This window comes from Protomyctophum parallelum (genome assembly GCF_964188405.1).
Source record: "Protomyctophum parallelum genome assembly, chromosome: 17".
In the NCBI taxonomy this organism is placed as follows: Eukaryota; Metazoa; Chordata; class Actinopteri; order Myctophiformes; family Myctophidae; genus Protomyctophum; species Protomyctophum parallelum.
In genome coordinates, this window is record NC_139719.1 from 24,087,484 (window position 1) to 24,112,225 (window position 24,742).

Below are 24,742 nucleotides of genomic sequence, written 5' to 3' on the forward strand. Positions count from 1 at the left end.
AGACTCTCGTAGATTGTAAATGTCAGAATCGATAAAATACATATACGAGAGTCCAAGGCTATAGTCTTATAGCCTATATACGCCTTATACATTATTCACGGAATAAAAATGTAGAGCTGCATTCTCTGAGACGTGTATCCCCATGCCAATGACTGATATATCTGTTTGATATATACAGTACTAGAGCAGGGGTGGGAAACTTTGATGATGGAGATGGCCACTATATTTTCACACATTGTATAATACTGTCGGGCAGAAACCTCTTATCTTACCTCCGTATTTTTCCTTTTTTGTAAAGGAATGCCCTTCGTCATTCTGTCACACAAAAGTACCACGCGTTTTGAGCTTGTAGATCGACAATTTTTAGCAATTTTTCAATTGGAATCCTAAATTATTGTTTGCTATCATTTTGAATTGGAATCCTGAAAAGTACAATTTGTATTTCATTTCAAATGAATTGAGTTTACTTATCTTAACTATATATATAGCGTGTATAACTGTATATATAGAAACACCTGGCGCAGAGACCTGGAGGACATCAAGACCATGAAGACGACCTGAAACCAGCTGGAGAGAACAGCTCAAGACAGAGATGCTTGGAGATCGCTTGTTGACGGCCTATGCCCCAGAAGGGGCAGTAGGCGTAAGTAAGTAAGTAAGTAATCTTAACTATATGAACTTAAATACAAATGCATTGGACATAAAAAAATACAATACATTTGAATACTAAAGCCATTAAGACATAAGTAATTAAATCGTTGTTTGGAATTGTAATCTGACCTAGAGGACATTGTAGTAGCCTGTAAGCCTAAGACATGTAGGCTACAGTATGTATGTATTGTATGTAATGGTCTCAAATTCCTACATATTGTATGTGTAACCCCCAGGCATGTATTAAAGGGCCACTTCAACCCTTTTGCAACCAGAACTTATTTTAATGATGTTAAACACTTTCCTGGGGTTTTATGTGTGCAATGTGTGTGGGTTTTTTTTAACAGATTTTTGTCATGACGCCATGTTCATGACCAAAAAATCTGTCATGAAAATGTGGTCTCACTTCCTTCCTGGGCTACAAAGTCACACCTCCATGCAGCCTCACCACTAAACTAACTCTAGTCAAACACACACAGACTTCATTCTTTTTCTGGCCATAGGGTGCAAATTTCAAATTGTGTTACTGTTATCTACTAGTATTAACATTGAGTGAACTGCAGTTTCTTCCAGTAGTGAAATGTCCCTTTAAAGGAAAAGGGTGACCCATCATAACCCATGGCAAAGATGTCTCCAGCCTGACAATTTGTCCCCCCCTGGTGGCAGACAGACTTATCGTCATTCTCAACCTTCTATAGTAAGTAGAATCATCAGACTAAATAAATAAATAAATCCCTGTTGCAATTATAGATTGCCTTCGAAATGTCACAAAAGGTCTAAGATAATTGAGAGGAGATGGAGAGCTGCAAAACATTGCTCAGTGACTGAGAAGCTGATTATGGTTAACTTTTTTGGTTTGAGTTGGGGTACATTAGTATAATTTGATATGCAACGTTCTGCTAATATTCCTGTTTGCCTTCAAGGCACAACGGAGCTAATTAAAACCTGCGTTTCTCAAACTCAAGGCAACAGGTGCATGGCTCACATTCTAGGAATAATTTCATTGTAAAAGCGCAACCATGCAGTGACATAAATCAACTGAAGACAAAGCTTAATAGCATAAACCTGGCACCTTTTTAACACAATAGCAAATCTTTCACAGCTTGAATCCTTGAATTTTAGAAGTATATTATTATGAACTTCAAATCATCCTGTTTTCATCGTTATGTTAACATTCTTCCATCATCATTTTAAATGAACAGTGATTTGCAATTAATCCAGGCCTTGGACTCGGAGGTTATGTTTTCTCCTGCCAACTTGTTGTTGCCGTCCCAGATCACAACAAATGATGTCAGATCAGAAGGCATAAAGAATATAGTATTATTCTCTCCCCGTGCAGCATAAGAAAATAATGTGTCATGTGATGTCAGATCAGAAGGCATAAAGAATATAGTATTATTCTCTCCCCGTGCAGCATAAGAAAATAATGTAGGCAGAGAACTGGGTCAGATAAACAGGACGATGAGGAGGTGTGACGGAAAGGTCTTGAATGGGCACGTGCGTGTGTGCGTGCGTGCGTGCGTGCCAGTGTGTGTGTGTGTGTGAGTGAGAGAAAAAGACAGAGAGATATGGATAGAGTGTGTGAATGGACAGTTTTCTCCATTGAAAGTACTATTACATGGTACACTGTATAGGATAATTGCCCTATTTTTGCAGAGAAATAGAGAGAAGTGCAATATAGTAGTGGACCATTATGGTGTTTGTAGTAGCAGAGACTCACATCCTAATGGTTGTTACACCTCCTCAATGACACTTTCTCCCCCTCTCTCTCTCTCTCTCTCTCTCTCTCTCTCTCTCTTAACAGGGTGGTTATCTTAGCATGAAGTCGGCCATGTGGGTGGAAGCTGTTGTAGGGGCTGTGATCTCACAAAGGCAGCTTTCCCGCCAACCAATCCCTTCACTTGATTTTCGGACCCTAGCCCTGCCCCCTCCATTCCCCCTCCCCTACTTGCACCCCCCCCTTCACGCACGCACACACACACACACACACACACACCCTCCCTCTCTCTCTCTCTCTCTCTCTCTCTCTCTCTCTCTCTTTCTCCGAGCTCCATACTCTCTCATAGTAGGAATTTTCCACTCAGCAGCAAGTGAACATTGCGGCCAGCTGTGCTGTCAATTCAAGTATATGCTCACATCGCAAATACTGTCTCTCCCTCTCTCTCTCTCTCTCTCTCTCTCTCTCTCTCCCTCCCCCCCCCCCCCCTCTCTGTCTCTCACTATGTCTCTCTCTTTCCTTTGGCCAGGCAGCAGTTGTTTTGTTCTGCATGGCCTTCTCTGCTTTACACAAGGAGGGATGAGAAAACACGCACACGCACACACACACACACACACACGCATGCGTGTGCATGAGAAATGCCTTCATGTAAGTACAGTAAGCTGCAAAGCTCTATTAGATCCACATCTATTGCTTCCTCCTTGCTTACTCTGCTAACACACTAGGAGATCACAAGAAAACACGAAAAGCCTGTGCATTCCACTGCCTTTACACACACGGACACACAACACACACACACACACACACACACATGCACGCACGCATGCATGCACGCAAATGCGCACGTGCACACACACACACGGACACACGGACACACACACGGACACGTGAACACAAGGGGATCGTTTCCCATGACATTGGAACAGAAGAATGTGAACTAGGGGAGACAGGAGGCCCCACTGGTACACAACCACACCAAGACACACCGGCCCGCCTCCAACAGTAGCTCTGTCTTCTCTGTCCTTGTCCATCATCTACATCTCTATACCTCTCAAATCCTCCCCATGCCTTCGTAATCACCACAAGCTCAGTCAGCCTCTCTCTCTCTCTCTCCCCCGTGCTTTCATCAGTCATGAATACATTGACGCCCACGTACATGTATAGCCTTGTGTGTCCTGCATACATTAAAAGCGTGCCGGTTATATAAGCGTTCCCACACTCCCTAGACTCACCCCCCGCCCTCCCTATACGTGTCCTCGCTTCCTCTCTCCGGTTAGGTCAGGTGAGGACAGGGGAGAGAGAGGGAGGGAAGGGAAAGGGGGCCCGCACGGTATACCCCCCTAATTCCATCAATCCCTTTCAAAATATATACGTGAACCTGGTAGCCTATGCCGCCCTCCGGGGGGGGGGAGGACAGGATCCAGGAGTGATTAGGGCAGACGTTGACGGGGGCCATGCAGGGCCTCGGGGGCCGGGGAGAGGGACATGAAGAGGAGGCCAAAGAGGGGAAATGAAGCCGAGGCGACGAAGACGAGGGATGATGCATGGCTCTTCAATGCAGTGTGTATGGCGCCCCTCACTCTATTCAAACACTCGGGCCTTATAGGCCTGCTCCGTTTACAATGTGATGTTGTCCCCGTTTTTCTTTGCGAAGACATTATGTCACTCTGACACTGAACTCGATACACAGATTGAACGTCCAAGATGACAGCTGGCTAATGTTTACATTCATGGTGTGTGTTGGAGCAAAACAGGCCTTTTATAACGAGTTCTGACGGTTCCAAAGACCCCCATTTTCCATCTGCGAGTCCAACTCTTCAGGAACGCACAAGGATGTACTTTGAACTGTTAGACGGGTCGAGTAAACCCTGGAATGTATCTTTAATGCTCCAAAGGGGGATACATACTTGGAACGGATCATATGGGCGTTCTGTGTAGAGAGGTCTTGGGGGGGGGGGGGAGAGTCTCAGAGGCCAGCTCACTCAGCATTTCGAGACATAAACAATCCATTACGCTTCCCTCTAAAGAGTTGTATGACATCAAAAGGGGTGCGATCATGAGAAATATTGTGCAATAAAGAGCAAAGGAATTCCAGATCATTTGCTTGTCTTGTATGCATGTTTTATGTGCACAATACATACTGTAACGAGATAATAAAGTCCTGGCCTCCCCCCCCCCCCCCCCCCCCACCCCGTTTATAAGCGCTCTGAAACAATCAGCGTTAATGTGTTTAAGTGGTGAAATGGCGAAGCGACAAAGGGGTTCCCAGACTGTTGTGATTCCGTGTTTAGTGGCGGGGCATGCTTGTGAATCAGCGATGGGGAATTAAGTATTCTAGCTCAGGCATAATGAGCTTAGAGCTGGGGGGGCCCTCGGCGGGGGGGCGTTCGCTGTAACTTAAACGGGATGCCTGGGCAGCGAGGACAGAGACACACAGAGACAAGAGGAAGACGTGTGTGTGCATGTGTGTGTGTGTGTGTGTGGGGGTGGGGGGCCCAGGGGGTCCATGTGACTGCGTCTAATGAAGGGTTACCCCGGGACACAGGCAGGAACGATGTCGCACGTAAATTGGCTGCTTACTTTATACCTTTACCTAGTGGTGGAAAGTAATTTACCGCACTACAACTTTTGGTACTTTAAGTAGCCTACATTTTACTCAAGTACAAGTTTGAATTTTTGACTTTTACTTGTAGCCTAGCAGAGTATTTCTACATTGCATTAATAGTACTTTTATTTGAATAAAAACAGTACTTTTCCCACCACTCACTGCATTCATCAACTAACTCACATAGCCTATAAAATGACAACAGCGAATAGTGGTCCCTCTGGTGCTGCATGTGTACAAAGTGTTGCTTCACTTCATGCAGTCTTAATTCCAACTGTCAGCAAGTTCAGAGACAATGCTGAGGGAATAGAGTAACAAGAAGTTGGATGTGTTGTGAAGTATTATAAGTATACATTATTCAAGGTAGCGGTACATGTTTATCCAGTTGGTTCTCATTCTGCTCAACACATTATGGGGGACTTGAACTTCTCATGACTCACAGGGGCTAATTATTTGACCTAGTTAGTTCACCAGGTTCATGTCTCAAGAAAATGGAGTAGGCCTAATGCCTATTATTACCGCCTGAGTACAACATCCCTACACATTTCACATCTTAAGAGCCATGTAAGAAATTTCAATAAATTCTTCATTTGATTACACCACATCAAATTAAATAGGCCGGCCGCCTGATGAGGCTAGACAGAATTTCACTTTTGTTATGCATGCTCTTGCATCTTCACAGACATACTTTACTTATTGTAAATAAAACATCAAATGAGTGTGTATATTTGCATAATGCTTCTTGTATTTGGTGTTGCATCTCGGGTATATGTTTCAATCACGGCCTTTTATGGGTCTAGAATTCAATATTAAAACAAGCGTTCCGGATATACTATAACATTTCCCCTGGCATACATTATAGTACTAATAACTTTTTTATAATGTCAAAAAGTGATGGTGGTCATCATGTAGAATGTTCAGCGATTATGTTTTATCTAAAAATATACAAAAGCTTTGAATGTATTGTACAAACAATGTTTGAAAAACAAATCCACCAATTAAAGTCCACAACTCGACTGTGAATGTTTTTGGACAAAAGAGTTTAGCGCCATCTTGTGGCGAGACTGACGACCTGACGCGGCTGCTGAGGCACTTCCGTAATTGGGAAGGAAGCGGAAGTGGCTTGTTGACGTTGAAGTCAGAACAAACATGGCGGCCGTTTTCTGAGGATTGATTCTTGTAGCTCAGAACAAAACAACTCGTGGAGGAGAAAGAATCAATAGTGTCAATGGCAGACGTCGGAGTGGACGAGCTGCAGCAGCTCGAGTACCTGTCTTTAGTGTCCAAGGTGTGCACTGAACTCGACAACCATCTCGGAATAAGCGACAAAGATCTCGGTAAGCGCCGTCAATGTAATGGGGAAAATATACACATTGTTGTCGGCGTAGCTTAGCCACAAAGCTAGCGCGTTAGCCATACTGCTAAACAGCCACAATAAACTAACATTGGGAGTTGTAGTAAGTCTAATAATAACGAGCCATGTGACAGCTTTATGAATATCCATGTCCCGATATTCATCTCTGTGTGTTTTATATAAATAAAACATAAACAAACACGCAGTAGTTTAGCCACAAAGCTAGCACGTTAGCCACTGCTAGTGTCACTCTCTCGAGACAGACTGTTCACAGATGTTTTACAGTCTATGCTATATGGTGTTGACTCAAATTAAAAGTAAAAGAGGGCGCTGTTTTTCCTTTATATTTTGACGATGGATTCTCAGATTGGCCACTGCACCGCTAAACAACTACCGGTAACCAAGTTGTAGTAGTCTATTAATGGACCATTATGCAAACTTTCATATCGTTCATTAAAATAGGCTGTGCTGCTATCTCTGCCATTACTCGTGTCCGTGTACTGCTCTAAGTGTAATGCTTATATGGTGTCGTCCACAGTTAACAGTCTTGTATTGATTGATTGAAATATGTATTAACAGTTTGCACTTTGCAGAATTACAGTACATTTCAAGCGCAACTCAATACAAAGACTGTTACCTGCGAGTGGACGACCCAATAAAGCATTACACTTGTTCAATTCATCAAATGTACTGTAATTCTCAAACTGTTTATAAACTCTTCAATCAATCAAATAACGTAGCTATTTTATTTGTGGCTAAACTGCTACGTGTTAAATACAGAGAGACATGAATGTTCAGGGTGAAAAATACCACATTCATGTCCCTGTGTATATTACAACAGTGTAAAGTTAATCCAACAACACATTTCTACCTGTCTTGTCTTCCCTGACCCTTGTACCTGGTGTTCAGAGGTGTGTGGTGTTTGGTGGAAACTATTCAACGTTGTCATTATTGTTTTCAGCTGAATTTGTCATCAGTCTTGCTGAAAAACAACCGACATTTGATGGCTTCAAATCTCTTCTGCTAAAAAATGGAGCGGAATTCACAGTAAGTGAAATGCTAGTAAACATGCATTACTTTATATCCGACCAATAACTGAACAATACCTGAAGGACATTATGCTCTGATAATTTTCAGGATTCTCTCGTCGGCAATTTGCTTCGACTCATTCAAACTATGCGGCCCCCGTCTAAAGATTCTACAAGCCAAGGTGAAGTATTAATACACTTATTGTATTGTGCCAAATATAAGACGACTGATTATAAGACAACCTCCATTATTCAAGTCTCATTTGTGGAAAAAGGACATTGAATGTCAAATAGTCTAGTCCCTGATTATAATGCGGCCCTGTTTTTTTTAGGATATTTCCATTGGGGAAAAAAACTTGTGTGCTTATATTCAGCACTATAGGGTATTATCTTTAGTATGCATTATGCCATGCATAATAATTGTAATCTCCAATTTATTTGTATCTGTATTTGGAATTACTTGGGATACCATGTTTCTCCACATGCATTTATTATGCACTGCTGGTGAAAATAAGCGGCTGGCATCAGAAGAAACACATGGTTGTCTACACCCCTACCGCATCCATTGGCAGTTAGTACACATTAATAAACAGGATTAATAAGAAAAAAAGTAGACGTACTTCTGTGTTGTCTGACTCATATCCCTATTGGCTATTGCATCCCAGCAGCATGATTCACATTGGCGAATACGCAGAACTGTTCAGTAATTGCATTGATATGTGTGTTGCTTATAAGCGCTTGTAGCGCCGTTAAGTTATCTCTGGTATATTCTTTTTAATAAAAATAATAATAATTTTGTGATGTATTCTTCGGCAGACTTTGAGCCTTCGGTCCAACCAAAAACGGAGAAGGACAAGTTAAAGGAGTTGTTTCCTGGACTATGCAGACCAGACGATCTAGCCCCTAGAGTAAGTTAACACCATCTGAAAGTCAACTCATTTATATTGGACTTATTGGTATCAGGAAAACGCTCCTGATACCAGAACATTCTGGACCGTTTCTTTCATCCTGTCTTTATCTGCTGTTTTTATTTTCTATTGATTGGAAGTTTATGACTGACATCAACACACGTACAGATGAACAATGTTTTGGATGAGCAATTTCTGCCACAACGTTATTCACATTTATTGTAAATTTCAAGGGAGAATAATATTTTTATGTACAGCATTTGTGTGTGCAAAGTGCAAACCGTACTTTGACATTTTAGAATGGCCATACCTTATTTTGCATCATTAGCCTTTGTGGAGTTAACACACTTGGCGCCATTGCCTTAGACTTACGGCAATTAATAAATAGTATCACGCTCCCCGTCATTGCCGTAGGTGTAGATGTACGGCAATTGGTCTTTTATAGTGCTTATGATCAGAGCAATGGAGCGCGCCATCTTGGATTTTGCACGCACCCGCACTCACTGTATCTGTTTCTTTCGATTGCCTTCATCTCCAATTCCTTGTCCCAGATGGTATTTCTGGTCAAAACAAGGTTTATTCCACGGCCGGTAGATCCGGATATGGTCCGACACCACACACAGTGTAAGTAACTAAAGTGACATCCGGTCGCAGGTTTTGGCTCTTCAAAATATAGGTAAAACGGGGGGAAATCCTGGTGTGAATTACAGCAAATTAATTAATTAATCCTGGCGGGGTTAATACTCTTTTCTCTCTTTGAACCCCACAGAAGCTACTGGATGAAGATGATGTGAAAGTAGCAGCAGATGCCATGAAAGAGTTGGAGATGTTTATGCCCAGTGTCAGCAGTTCGGACTCCAAAAGCAGCAAGAGCAGGTAGCAAGATGTTCAAGTCATCATTGACAGTTGCTTGAGAAATTGTTCTATCGTAGTGGTCAGAAAGTTGTCTGTGTAGATAATCACATCCTTGTAATGTGTCGTTGACCGTATATGCTCATTATGAAAGTTGAAGAGATGAACAGTATTTAGTTCATCTATATTGTTCTCTACACGGTCTACAGACACAGTTGGAGATTGAGAAGAGTGGAGTAATATATGTGGTCATTTGATTAGATGTAATTTGATTTGGGGGTGTGTGCACACTTGCATGTTTGGATATGTGTGCATGTCCATAGCAGGCAATGCATATTGCTTCAAGTGAAAAGGCTAATTTGTACTGCATCCAATTTACATTTCTCATCAAAGAGCATTTCATCTCATTCTAATATACGGTCCTCTGGGTGAAATGAACCATAATCTGCCTCATGTGAACCTTCCTAGTGTTGTCTCAAAACACAGAGGCCTGATATTTCTCGTCTCCCAGGTCCGACAAGAAGAGGCGACACAGCAGGAGTCGCAGCAGAAGCCGAGACCGGGATAGAGACCGAGATCGCAGAAGACGTCACCGCTCGCGGTCACGCTCGAGGTCGACGTCGCGCTCCAGGGACCGTGACCGTCACAGAGGCGACAGGGAGCGAGACGGAGATCGAGACCGTAGCAAGCGCCGCGAGCGGTCGTCCCGCTGGTCCGAGCGGTCTCAGAGTCCCCGCAAAGAGAAGGACAAAGAAGTGGACAAAGACTCTAGCCGCTTTAAGGACAAACACGTGGACCGTCCTCCACCAGAGGAGCCCTCCGTGGGGGACATCTATAACGGCAAGATCACCAGCATCATGCAGTTTGGCTGCTTCGTCCAGCTGGAGGGACTCAGGTCAGTGCCTATAAATAAATCACTAAGAGCGTGCATAATGCATCATCGATTTGCCCTGGCAGAATAAAGTGAGCTTCTATTGAGGGTGTAACACGTGTACGCTATGAATTTCAAATGGTCTCCTAGATTTTTATTAACGTTCTATGAATTGCATTTTTATAGTGCTTTTTCCAAGTGTTCAAAGCGCTTTTAAATATTTAACTCGTATATTGGGAGGTATTTCTCCCAATTCTATCTAGATTGTTTGAAAACATCCTTACTGAGTTTTCTAAGGAAGAACAACAATTCCTCTTTATTACGTAAAAAGGAAACTCTCCAGTTAGTGGCCCCTACAGACTGTAGGAGTTTTAAAGTTGTCGGCGAGTCATCAGATCGATTTCACACTACAGGAGTAAAAAAAAGAAAAATTGACTGTCATATCTGTGTGGCTTTCACACTAAACGATTGATAGCCGACTAGGCATCACACACTGAAAGAGTTCACCAAGATGCGATCCAGACCCGATACATACTGTATAGGCTAAATAATTTGTTTTTTATTCCAATTAATTTTGATATCTCACGTGCAGGATGCCGTGATACAAGCGCGAGACCGACCCAGGACGCCCCTCTCTCTCTCTCTCTCTCTCTCTCTCTGCGTGCACACCACACACAGGAATAGCCAGGCTACATAGGGCGAAATGTTTGTGATAACGTACTGTATAGTCTATACGTGCGCTATAGCGAGACTGGACGTTAAATCTTGATTTTCATTAATTTAAATAACTCTCTCTCCGTATGAACACACACACACACACACACACACACAGAGAGCGCACAAGGTCCAAACGTTTGCTCTGCACTGTTGATTCTGATGCGGTTTTATCAACATTATTCAAGTGAAATGCGTTGGTTTGATAGACTACTTAACAGCACCATTGGGTTTGGGCTAATATAGCTACCAATATGTACGACACAGGGATTTACCCAAGGAATAAAGGTTATATATATTATCATCTATCTATCGATACAGTCGACAGACAGACAGACCGACAGTGTCAGTGAGCACAGCTGTCCTGTGCTCTCATTGGCTGTAATATGGCCTTCTCGGTGTGCGGTCGCAACCCAGTTCATTCATACTGTATGATGTCCAGTCGGCGAGAGAGCCAAATATCAAACCTGCTAGATATTCAGAAACGGTCGGGGAGGCGATTTTATCTGCACTATATCTTCTCGCAGAGCCTTTCACACACAGCGAGCAAAACCTCTGCGATCAAAGCCCGATCTTGCGTCAGATCGGGCATTGAAAAATTGTCCCGACAGCATAATCGGAGCAAATATGGTGCAGTGTGTTCGACTCATAAGGTGTTTTATGCAAATGTCTACAGTACATATCTGTAAGAGTGATTTACGCATAACGTAGCAGCATGTGCTCTATTAGGACGTGTCTTTTCACGTGACCTCATTTACAGAGCTGGGCCTAGCCCATATTATTTTCCCCTATAGCTTTGAAATGGAACTACGAGGGGAACTCAATCGAGTGTTGTTCTATTTCCAGGAAACGATGGGAGGGTTTGGTCCACATTTCAGAGCTGCGTAGAGAGGGTCGTGTGGCCAACGTGGCTGATGTAGTCACCAAGGGCCAGAGAGTCAAGATCAAGGTGTTGTCATTCACCGGCTCCAAGACCAGCCTCAGCATGAAGGTAAGACATGAGCTGGTGACTGCTACATGATTAAAATGCCACATAACCACTTAAACCCTATATACTTCATTGACCGGGCTCCCCCAGAGTGTATTTGTACTTGCGCTTGTGTTTCCATCTATAACAAAATTCTTCTTCACCATAAATAGCCTAAAGATCAGCTATTTTCACATATTGTTTTTTATTGTTGACTGCTAACCTGTAACCTCCAAAATATTAGCAAGCAACGTTTCCTATTTTAACCCATTTAGACCTGAGGAGCCGATTCTACAAATTTCCTTTTAAATCCTATCCTATAGAAAACCTATGGTTTTATATCAGTGGTGCTCAATCTTTTTCATGTCAAGAACCCCTAGAATTATATGTAATTGGCCACCGACCGCCATCTGAAAATATTTTGTTCCAGGGAGTGGGACCTCCCCGAAGCAAAGATTTGAGTTCAAAACGTTTGCTTGGAAAGAATATATTCAATGATTTGCACACATTTTCACAATATTTCAAAAATAGCAGATCTACAAGGTCATAGCACGGCGATGCTGCGCTATGAGCTTGTATATCTGCTATTTTTCAATAGCTAAAGTTGGAAATGATTGTTAAAGTGGTTAAAAGCTACGGTGATACAGATACCTTCCAGGTCTTAACCCATTTTGGGCGGGAACCCCTTTTGGTGTTAACATTATGCTATGCTTTAGCTATTGAAAAATAGCAGAACGACTGACATAAAACATAGCTTTTTCAGAAAACTGTCATTTTCAAACAGACATTTTTAGAATCCGATCTCAGGTCAAAATGGGTTTTAATGGGGTTAAACGAGAATCGCGCCGTTTGATCCCCCTTTCTCACCTCCCCATTTCAGGACGTGGACCAGGAGACCGGCGAGGACCTGAACCCCAACCGGCGGAAGAACGCCCCCGAGGAGGAGACCTCCATGAGGAACCCCGACCGGCCCACCAACCTCAACCTGGGCCACGTGCCCGAAGCGGAGCAGGACGACACCCTGGAGCGCAAGAGACTCACCAAGATCTCTGACCCTGAGAAGTGGGAGATAAAGCAGGTGGGTTGTTAGCACGGCGCTGGCTCCATTCATCATCATTGGTGGTGGTGGTGGTGGTGGTGTGTGTAAATGATATTGGTCCACCAGTATGTGCGTGTGTGTGCCGTGTGGTCAATGAAGCCAGAAGCTTTAATTACAAAACTGTCTCGTCAATTGTGCCGACAAACCCACAGTGCTTCAGTGGGATAACATGGCGACCAATCGGCAGACGGGAACATGTATAGGCAGGGGTGCCCACACTTTTTTGACTTGAGAGCTACTTTCACAATGACCAGCTCAACAAGATCTACTCACCCAAAAAAGTATTATCCCATTGCTGAAAAACAGCAGCACTGGCGTTACATACTATAAGACAAACACACTTGCAATGGGAAATAGAGAGAGGAAAATGGAATTCGTAGTTATTTGTATATGACTTTGTATTTCTATTGCATTTGTATTGTGTGTTTGTGCTGAAAGGCTCTTTCAATCAATCAGTCACCTTAATTCAAGTAGTTTTTTTTAATGATATATATTTTGGGGCATGTCATGTGGTCTACCTGCAAAGCCTTTGTGATCTACTGGTAAATCGCAATCTACCTTCTGGGCACCCCTGATTGTATACAGTTAAGTGGCCGTTCTCATGCATTTGAGTCCTCAGTGGTTTGGTAGATCGATCTTTCCCCAAATGTAAGCTGTTCCACTAACCCCGTTAGTGGACCCCCATCTCATAATATTTTAGTTAAAAATGTTCACTCTGAAATATATATTCAAAGATGTGCGCCACATTTTCATGTCTTTTCAAAAATAGCTTTCAATAGCTAAAGTATAACAATACACTTAAAACACCAAAAGTGGATCCCGCCCAAAATGGGTTAATACACAACTCAAAGATGTCTCTCCTTGTTGGGCTTCTCTGTGAAGTCAGATTACTGAATAATGCAGGTTGAAGGAGGAGCAATTTAGTGTTTCGATAGGCATTGCATGCAAATCCATTTCTAACCACCTCAACCCTATACTTGGTTAGCCAGAATCCCCCAGGGCTTTTCTTATTCTTTCTTTTTTATTCGTGTTTTCACTCTACACTAAAATATCTTTGCAGATCTACACGCTCATACCATGAAGCTTTGTGAGCTTGTAGATCTGCTATTTATTTTAACGATCGCCCTAGAACAGGGATGCTGGTCCTCTGTATTTACCCTTCCTACTCATATATTGTTGCGGCATTATGCCCCAACCGGGACGAAGAGTGTAAGTGAGTATGTATGTTGTGCTTCATCGTATTTAGCATGTTAACGCTAGTTAAATGTGCCCGTTTGTCTTGTGTCCTCAGATGATTGCAGCCAACGTCCTTTCCAAAGAGGAGTTCCCCGATTTTGACGATGAGACTGGCATCCTTCCCAAAGTGGACGATGAAGAGGGTAAAAAATTGATGATTTATGATTTGAAGATTTCTTCTCTATAATAAATATTGATTCAACTCTAGTATTTAATTTTCTTTCTTCTGAGAGGTTGTGGTGTAGAGATGATATATTGACCATCAATTGACGTTGTTGACAACATTGCTAATTTGCTACTCTATTTGACTTTGCCGTCCGTCTGTCTGTTGTTCAGATGAAGATATGGAGATTGAGCTGGTGGAAGAGGAGCCTCCATTCTTGAGGGGACACACCAAACAGAGCATGGACATGAGCCCTGTCAAGATTGTCAAGGTACTGTACTGGCCAATGTGTGGAAAATGTTGTGTCACGTGACATATTGTACTAATTCTAATCAGGGAAATTGTTTGTAGGGGTGTGCAGTTTTAAAGATGTGAAGAAGTGTTATTGGCCATTGACCATTATTAACGCCCCCATGTAAAAGTCCTTTTTAAGACCTTATTAATACCTGAAAAGGACCATTAATTAATCAAAAGTAATAAATATTAATATAATATTAATATAAATGAATATTTATCTGTGGAACCGAGTCAAACTAATTTGAATGCCTCAACTCTAAACTACATCCCAAGTGCTTATCAGTGTGGGCCGCAGTGTTGTTTTTGTCGGCTATTTTTTAATTTAGTCTCAGTCTTAGTCCAGTTTCAATCACCGTTAGTTTTTATCATATTTAGTCGAACTCATCCTTTTTTCTTTCGTCTAGTTTTAGTCGACTAAAAGTCGAGCATTTTAGTCTTTATCTTAGTCCACGAAACCGTGAATTTATTTGTCTAGTTTTAGTCAACAAAAACTATTGCCATTTTAGCCTAGTTTTAGTCTGACAATTTAGTCTAGTTTTAGTCTGACAATTTAGTCTAGTTTTAGTCTGACAAATTATTTTAGCAGTTTACTTTTTTGTCAGCAGATTGAATCTAAAAATATTTCACATAGCATTTTCTCATCGTTTGATAAAAATGACAAATTTAAGGAATACATCCAGAAAGGGAACATGAATTGACATGAATTTGCACATTTATTTTGAATCAACAATTCAGACACATTGATGCTTGCATTAAAATAAATAAAATACATCCGAGATGAAAATATAAAATAAAATAGACCCTTGTATAGCTGGCCTGCTGTCGTCCTTTCTGGGTGGTTGGTTGGTGGTTGTAGCCGGTGAATCTGGGACAGGAGTAAATACAATGTCAGGACAGATACCCACATTGCACAGGATAAAATAGGAAACTATAGGATATAGGCTAAGTAAAGCATTTATTATTATTATTTTACTTAATTAAGCTGTAAAAACAAAATGCCAATGTCATTCCAATCCAAAATCATACTAAAAAGCCTATGTCAACTATCCTACTTCAAGCAGAAATATAATTGAGTCTGCAGACACTTTTAGTTGTGTTTTTGCAGGCAAGATGCATTGCAAACGTATAGCTTCCCATTTGTTTTGTGCCCACTGACTGGGTTGTTTACAAGTTACTATAATAGTTTGCTTGCTGTAGTGCTATTAGCTCATGCTTTAAATAGGCTAAACTTGCAATTCAAATGAAACCATAGTTGCCCCACCATTATAATGTATCTTCAATTCATTCAACTTCACAAATTCACAGCACACGAATTTCCTCTAAAGTTCTCAACAAGTGGCTACGGTCGCTACATGCTAAGAAGCTAACATAAGTTAGGGCAGAGCCATCTAATAGAAGAGTTGCGATATTGAGGGGGCAGAAAACAGCCCGTAAACTTCCGGGACAAATGGGACTGAAGCCCCATGAAGTGAACGCAGTTTGCGTAACTCTGGCTTACTTATGGTTCTGAGTTAGGGTAGGTTTTATTGTAGTAACATTAAGCCGAAAGTACTCAACAACACAACGTTGATTTCATGCTACGTTCTACTTATAAACAACCAGCAGCATACTTTTTGTTATCTTACCTTGAGTTCTTTGTGGTAAATGGCGAAGTGTCTCTTCAGGTTTGTTGTGTTTTCCTCCTATCTTGTGGCCACATTGCTCTCCTTCGGTTAAAATCAAGCATTCTGTTTCATTCTCCACATCGATGTAGCGAAAATGTTTCCATATATCTTCTCTTCTCTTTCTCCCGATCCCCGTGCAAAGCATTTTACAGTTTTATTAAGTATCGCACATAAAGCATGAGGAATCCTCCTCCTCCATAGTGTGAGGTGCCCGCTGCAAAATCAAAAGGAGGCGTGTCGAGTGTGTGGGGCAAGGGTGTGTTCGGATATAGGCACACTGACCACAATGCTAATACAAAGTGATAGGCGACTGTGCTCCCGGACAGTCCCGGCGAGCATTTCCGAGCGCATTTCCGGAGCTTCATACCAAAAGAGGCGGGAGGAAGTGATACGATCATTATAATAATATATTTCGTATCGTCTTTGTTTGTAAACTAAAATGACCACAGATTTTAGCAGAGTCTTTATTTTGCGAACTACATTTTCGTCTAGTCTTTATTAGTCAACGAAATTGCATAATAATTTAGTCCCAGTTATTGTTTATACACATGTCTTTTGTCTAGTCTAGTCTAGTTTTCGTCTAGTGAAAAATGGGCGTTGACGAACACATTTCGTTTTCGTTGACGAGAACAACACTGGTTGGCCGTCCCCAGTTCAAATCTTATTATTTTGGTGTGTCGCTGAGAACCACCACCTGTTAGTCTACTCTGCACATGGAGTCACCGCCACCAAACACTGAGGAGTTTTACCGGGAGGGCATAACGCATGCTGTCCCTCTCAGTTGCCTGTTGAACAGGCGACCGACAAACATGAAGACTCCTTGTTAAAGATCTGTGCTCAAACCAACTACCGGAACAACGATAAAATAAATATTTAAATGTAAAGACACTTGATGCTATCGTAGTAGAGCATGTCTCATGCATATATATACCCCTCCCTTTCCTGCCCTATAGAACCCAGACGGCTCCCTGTCCCAGGCGGCCATGATGCAGAGTGCCCTGGCTAAGGAGAGGAGAGAGCTGAAGCAGGCGGCTCGCGAGGCAGAAATGGACTCCATCCCCATGGGGCTCAACAAACACTGGGTGGATCCACTGCCAGACAGTAAGTCCCTTTTAAACATCTGCTTGATGCTCATTGAGCATTTGTCTAAATGAATTTCTTTGTTATTGTTTTTTTTTCTTCTAAATCTCATTGTCATTTGGGAGTCATTTCTGTGTTCTTTATCTAAAACGCCTCGGTTCAGCTCATGTGCGTGCGTGACACTAGACTTCCTCAGCAGTGGCAGGCTGTGGCCCTGAGGGGGGACCAGTGCTGGAGATATCTATCTGTGTCTTCCTGTAGCCCTCTAGTGGGCCGGATGCAGCAGTATGCACCATGGCTGTGTGTGTGTGTGTCTGTGTGTGTGTGTGTGTGTGTGTGTGTGTGCCCACCATGGCCTGACAGGACCCCATCCATGCCAGACCTGGCTGGGTTGATAGAATGATAGGAGGGGTAGAAATCAGGGGGGGGGGGTGGCACTTAGTCACTGGTTTTCATTTTTATCAAGCAAATTTCCTCTCTGTTATACAGCTGATGGAAGGCAGATTGCGGCCAACATGAGAGGAATCGGCATGATGCCCAATGACATCCCAGAGTGGAAGAAGCACGCCTTCGGTGGCAACAAGGCCTCCTACGGAAAGAAGACCGCCATGACCATTCTGGAGCAGAGAGAGAGCCTGCCCATCTATAGGCTTAAAGAACAGCTCATTCAGGTCAGTGCTGAATGAAAGCATTGAATTAAAAGCATGAATGTCAACATTAGGTTCTTGCACAGTGTGAAATGGAGTTGGGGGGGGGGGGGGGACCAAGTATAGACCTGGCTCTTATAAAGTTTAAGTGGCTAAACAGAAATGTTCTGGAGGAAATGCTTGCTTTAGTAAGAGTTATCTGTTGGCGTTTTTACACGAAGGCTGCTTTGTCAGAAGTGTAGCATCCATTGTGCCACTCGGGCACAGGCCCAGTCAATTGAGATATTGCCCAGTCTAGCTTCTGAAAGACTGGGTAGAAAAACAACAAAAGATAGCCTACATTCATTGGCAACCACAACCACAGCAAGCCACCTTTGCTTTTAATGGTCCAGCATTAGCAAGTCGGCAAAAACGTCCGGAGTTGCGCGTCCTTCCCCCCCCCCCCCCCCCCCCCCCCCGCTCGCGATGCTAATTGGCCCAGTCAATTGTTTTACCCACACCACTCACCTTTACTTCCCTTCCAGGCTGTCCATGACAACCAGATCCTGATTGTGATCGGAGAGACGGGCTCCGGCAAGACCACCCAGATCACCCAGTACCTGGCTGAGGCCGGCTATACCAACAGGGGCAAGATAGGCTGCACTCAGCCCCGCCGTGTGGCCGCCATGTCTGTGGCCAAGAGGGTCTCTGAGGAGTACGGTTGCTGTCTGGGACAGGAGGTGAGTGGATTCTTTCTCTGTATATTAAAAATATTTGTCTTTGGCTGTTGTGTGGAGGAGGAAAGCTTTCAAAGAAGTGCAGTAGATGATTGATGCGTGGTCTTTGTTCTCCAGGTGGGTTACACCATTCGGTTTGAGGACTGCACCAGCCCCGAGACGGTGATCAAGTACATGACAGACGGTATGCTGCTCCGAGAGTGTCTGATTGACTCTGAGCTGGGCCAGTACGCCATCATCATGTTGGACGAGGCCCATGAGAGGACCATCCATACCGATGTGCTCTTTGGTCTGCTCAAGAAGGTACGAAAATATGTTCTACAGTATAATATTATAGCATATTATTATATATATTGCCAAATTTAACAGACAAGGATTTCAACTGCTTTTGTATTCATTCTGTACATTCTTAGCAGATGGAGATATTATAGAAGATTTTAAAAATGATTTTAAAAATGTTTCCTCTATCAGACAGTACAGAAGCGCACAGACATGAAGCTGATCGTCACTTCAGCCACGCTGGACGCCGTCAAGTTCTCCCAGTACTTCTACGAAGCGCCCATCTTCACCATCCCTGGAAGGACGTACCCGGTGGAGGTCCTCTACACCAAAGAACCAGAGACAGATTATCTGGATGCCAGCCTCATCACAGTCATGCAGATCCACTTGACTGAACCTCCAGGTACCTATATCTATGAGAAGTGGAAAACACTTTATAGTGTATATATACAGTACTATCAAAGCACATAACCTCTTAAACCCTAGTGTCCATGTTCTGGCATATCAAAATAGGTGAGCAAATGGCATATCTACGCTTGAGCAATGGGAGCAAAGGATTTGTTGTAGAGAGAAAAGAGGAGGAGTCTAAGTGGTTAATCCTGTAGAATGTTAAATTTTGACAACAGATCTCACATCACAGAATATGCAACTTGCAGTCTTGACTTTGCTACAACTCCACATCACTTTGACCCAAATTTTGAGCTGCATATCGGTCTTTCACTGTCAAACTTTCCCTCTGTCTCTCCGGTGTCCAGGTGATGTTCTGGTGTTTCTGACTGGTCAGGAGGAGATCGACACGGCCTGTGAGATCCTCTATGAACGGATGAAGTCACTGGGACCTGATGTTCCTGAACTCATCATCCTGCCCGTCTACTCCGCCCTGCCCAGCGAGATGCAGACCAGGATCTTTGACCCTGCTCCCCCAGGCAGCAGAAAGGTACGCCGTGTCTTGTCCAACCATATGGACTTTCAAAATATTATCAGTTCTATGAAATCTTAGGTTTCCAGTGAACCATGTTCAAAATCGAGTGAGTGTTTACGTTGTACATATGTAGCTGACTAACTATGGTACATTAACTGCATTGATATTGTCAATACTCAAATTCACTTTACAATGTACTTTACATTCACCCATTCTCACACACACACACACACACTGCAATTGTGGAACTCTGCTACACACGACGCAGAGGCAACCATACCAAGCTCATTGGTTGCAGTTATGGGTTCAGTGTCATGCTCAAGGACATGTGGTGAGGAGCTGGGGATCAAACCGGAACCTTCGGCTCCCAGACTGCACCACTGGCTGACCCACTGCCGCCCCAGCTATAGATTTTGTATTCCTGTACCACTGTTTCCACTGGAAATCACACTGAAGAACCATTGATTTTTCTTCAGGTGGTCATTGCTACCAACATCGCCGAGACCTCTCTGACTATCGACGGGATCTACTATGTGGTGGACCCTGGCTTTGTCAAGCAGAAGGTGTACAACTCCAAGACTGGCATTGATCAACTGGTGGTGACTCCAATCTCACAGGTACGAATCAGTCAGCGGAACAAGTTCACCCCAACGTCCTCTCATGTTATGGCATCACTGCTTGTGCTACAAAAAGAGGGCAATGTGTTATCAGTTGGTTCAATAATCGAAACATGTTTTATTTAATTGACGAATGGCCCAAACAACACAGTTTACAGAGAACACCCGTCCCTCATTTGACAACGTTGGCAGAGGGTCTGTCTGATATAGAGGTCTTACATTTTACAAGGGATTGCACTGTAAGGCAGAGGCACTGTACGCCATGGGTGATTTTGAATCCGCAATGGCGTGGGACAGAAACTGTGTCCAAATGTGGCAGAACATGAGCTTTAAATGCCTTGCATTTGTTTTGTGTAACAGTCTAAAGTTTTGCTGAGCAATCACTGAGCTTATTTGATCCGGGGGTGAAGACGGTCTCGCTGGTTCCTGAGACTGTATTGATTGAACAGGGCTCTTACTACAGTTTGATTTAATCCTACTACCTTTCTCAGGCCCAAGCCAAGCAGAGGGCAGGCAGAGCCGGCAGAACAGGGCCTGGGAAGACTTACAGACTGTACACTGAAAGAGCCTACAGGGATGAGATGCTGACCACCAACGTGCCTGAGATCCAGAGGACCAACTTGGCCAGCACTGTGCTGTCTCTCAAGGTGAGTGCAAGACTGTCTACTGCTTTGCGTTAACTTGACTAAATAATTTCGTTCACAAATTTCACATTACTTTACCATCTTAGAAAATACTGCAAGCAACTTTAGCCATAATTGTGTAAATCTGATCATAACACCTGCAGCTGAAATGCACGGTCGTTATCATTTAAAGGTTTTAATCACTTCCTGGTTCTGTCCACCAAGGCCATGGGCATCAACGACCTGCTGTCGTTTGACTTCATGGACGCTCCTCCCATGGAGACACTGATCACAGCCATGGAGCAGCTGTACACACTGGGAGCTCTGGACGACGAAGGCCTGCTCACAAGGCTGGGGAGACGGGTAAGGAGGAGCACTCATCACATGATTCACGTCATGCTGCCAGATGGCTAAATCGCTAAAGTTGGAAATAAATATGTCCAAAAAAATGTAAATCCCTAGATATTTTATTTCTAGACTTTTATCAATTTTGAGTTCCCAAATGTATTAATGGCCAACATTTTTATTTGTTTTGTCTTCTTTCTCCATCTGTCTTCAAGATGGCTGAGTTCCCTCTGGAGCCCATGCTGTGTAAGATGTTAATCATGTCCGTCCATTTGGGCTGCAGCGAAGAGATGCTCACCATCGTCTCCATGCTGTCTGTACAGAATGTCTTCTACAGACCCAAGGTACACATGCCAGGGAATGTTACAGTCTCAATGAGAGATGGAGGTATAGTAACGAGTCATTGACTAATCATATTTTTGGTTACACTGATTCAGGACAAGCAGGCCTTGGCTGACCAGAAGAAGGCTAAGTTCCACCAGCCTGAGGGAGACCATCTCACCTTGCTGGCCGTCTACAATTCCTGGAAAAACAACAAGTTCTCCAACCCCTGGTGCTACGAGAACTTCATCCAGGCACGCTCCCTGCGTAGATCCCAAGACATCCGCAAACAGATGTTGGGCATCATGGACAGGTACAGAAGCTCTTAAATCATCATTTTCGAGATTTTATCACCAACACAACAAAGATTGCTTCCTCCTTTTCACAGAAGTAAGAATGTCAAAAGTGGATAATAATTTATTTTCCAGCTCTTAGAAACAATTCCCATTACTCTCCTCCACAGGCACAAACTGGATGTGGTTTCATGTGGTAAAGCCACCGTGCGGGTTCAGAAAGCCATCTGCAGTGGTTTCTTCAGGAACGCAGCCAAGAAAGACCCCCAGGAGGGCTACCGCACCCTGATCGATCAGCAAGTGGTCTACATCCACCCCTCCAGTGCCCTGTTCAACAGACAACCTGAGTGGTACAGCAATTCATCATGAAACTTTTTTGCAAGAGAATACATATGAAAGTTGGCATGTAGATGTAAAAAAAGAAAAGAAAATGAGGGTAACATTTTGTTACTGAGAGAAGCAAGACTCTATAAAGACAGAACTTCTAATTCTAATTTCCTGAATGATTTCTTTTCCACAGGGTTGTGTACCATGAGTTGGTGCTGACCACTAAGGAGTACATGCGGGAGGTGACCACCATTGACGCTCGCTGGCTGGTGGAGTTTGCCCCGGCCTTCTTCAAAGTATCCGACCCGACACGTCTCAGCAAGCAGAAGAAACAGCAGCGCCTGGAACCATTGTACAACCGATACGAGGAACCCAACGCCTGGAGAATCTCCCGTGCCTTCCGACGACGTTAAAGCGCTGGACATGGACACAATACTGTACATGCTACTATGTCAGAGACACGGCAGGACACCATACTACTGTACCTGCTATTACTTTAAAGACACAGCTTATGTTCCCCATTTTAAAGCTCAAGTTCTCCATTCACTCCTGGATACTATTACCATACAATATTTTTTAATGTCTTATTTTTCCATTCTCGGCTACCATTTTTATTGTTTTGGAAAGTGATCTCTTGGTTTACAATTTCATTAAAATGTGTTAATTTGGTCAGCTGTTTTACCTTATCTCACCATTATACACAAGGTTTAATATAACCTGAACCAGAACAGCGTACAACCCATCATCAGGTTCACAGAGACACAATTAAGTCATACTATTTGCCAAAGATATGGCACCGAAATTCATTATCTTTATGTAATATTATTAAATCATCTTTTCCAACCAAAAATCAGTAATTGTGATCACAATATCCAGCCAAATATCATTTTAGTCAACGTGCAGCCTACACGGACATACCACGGCTAGCCAACTGACTTGACTGGCAGCCATGCAGCCTGTGGAGTGAACTGAAGCCAGCCCTACATCCAGACGGCCTCATAGGACATTAAATCGGGAAAGGGGAAGAAGACAATTAATTGCTTTTAAGATAAGTCTTCTGTGAGAAGACATTACTTACACTCAGCTTCATCTAGCGCTGTTTTATACTTTGTTGTACAACTGTTTTGCATATGAAAATGGCTGATCTGCAAACGGCATCGTGGTGTGTTGTGAGCTTGTAGATCACCGACTATTTTTGCTTATGGCATGCCCAAAATAGGGACGCCAGGTTGAAATTGGTTAAGGAAAACAATGCAGCGGACTAGCGGTATTTATTTTGACTGTAAATAATTGTTGCTTAATGTCATGCACATGCAAGGCCTTTGGTAGAAATTGGGAACTGAATGTCATTTGTCAAGTCTTTTAGTGTAGGGAGTTGAGACAGATTACAACTTTTTATATATTTTGTAATACAAATGTAATGGGACAGTAAGTGACTAGCAGTATTTCTATAATTTCTGAGATTGCTCTTTTCAGTGGAATTCTGAAATATGTCATTAAAAATGGAGTGCCCCTATGTGTGATGCTGTGTATTTTGTGAACATTTGATTTAGTCACTGTCTGGCAGAAACCTTTTTTCCCCTCTAAATGAATGCATTCGTTAGAGGAGAATTCTCAGTCTAATCTCACTCAGTCAGGCTAAGCCAAGGTATAGTGATGGTGCAGTTGAAGTCAAAAAAATCACTTTCACTGAGAAACTTAAATTCAGTTTACTGGGGAGACATGCTGGAACTTTTTACTTTGAAACGTTTTTTAATTTCTGAGTTATTTAACTTAAACGCCCAATGCATTCTCAATGGCAATAGCACAAACTTTGGCATGCTACTAGTCCTACATACTTACACCCTAGAAACCCCATTCAAACCTATTTAGGTTAATCTTACGGGGGACATGTTTGCCTGAAAAGGCATCATAGTTTTAGAAATATAGTGCTTTTGAGACATTGTAAATGGGGCTCAATGGCAGATATAGGCACTCAAAAAGTCACTTTCACCTAGAAACTCCATTCACACTTTTTTTTATGGAAATTGGAAATACTCAAGTACAAAGTACAAATACCTCTAAATTGTACTTAAGTACTTAAGTACATGCAGCTGACCTCCCCATTGGTGGATGTGATCCTGGCAGCCAGCCAGCATATATGTGCCCTCTCCCTAGGCTCATTCTGTTAAGAAGATATAGCTGTAATTTATTCATTCTGTCACTGAGGAAATCTCTTACATTTCCTGCACAAAAGCACCGGCGGCGTGAGCGGCCGTCCATACGCCGTTACTACGCGTAGTTCATTTTCAGTTCACTTTCAACTGTTCAACTGTCTGAAAACACAAAAACAGTCCAAAAAAGTCCGCCGGCGTGAGCGGACGTTGATACGCCGTTGATACGCCGTCCAGAGAGAGACGGCGTTTTTTGATTGATTGATTGAAATATTTATTAACAGTTTGTAGAA

General features: G+C 42.9%; 1 protein-coding gene across 1 annotated transcript; it reads left to right on the forward strand.

Moving 5' to 3' along the window:
• The first annotated feature begins 6,123 nt into the window (after window positions 1-6,123).
• Window positions 6,124-23,806, forward strand: LOC310874520 (ATP-dependent RNA helicase DHX8). The gene is made up of 23 exons (XM_083787353.1): window positions 6,124-6,310; window positions 7,289-7,374; window positions 7,465-7,537; window positions 8,172-8,263; window positions 9,033-9,139; window positions 9,627-10,010; window positions 11,547-11,691; window positions 12,548-12,745; window positions 14,058-14,145; window positions 14,339-14,436; window positions 17,080-17,227; window positions 17,696-17,877; window positions 18,378-18,572; window positions 18,687-18,872; window positions 19,041-19,251; window positions 19,604-19,785; window positions 20,247-20,387; window positions 20,879-21,034; window positions 21,236-21,373; window positions 21,571-21,699; window positions 21,793-21,989; window positions 22,140-22,319; window positions 22,490-23,806. The coding sequence occupies exons 1-23, from the start codon at window positions 6,202-6,204 to the stop codon at window positions 22,707-22,709; spliced, it is 3,645 nt and encodes a 1,214-aa protein (XP_083643479.1). The 5' UTR covers window positions 6,124-6,201; the 3' UTR covers window positions 22,710-23,806.
• Window positions 23,807-24,742: the final 936 nt, after the last annotated feature.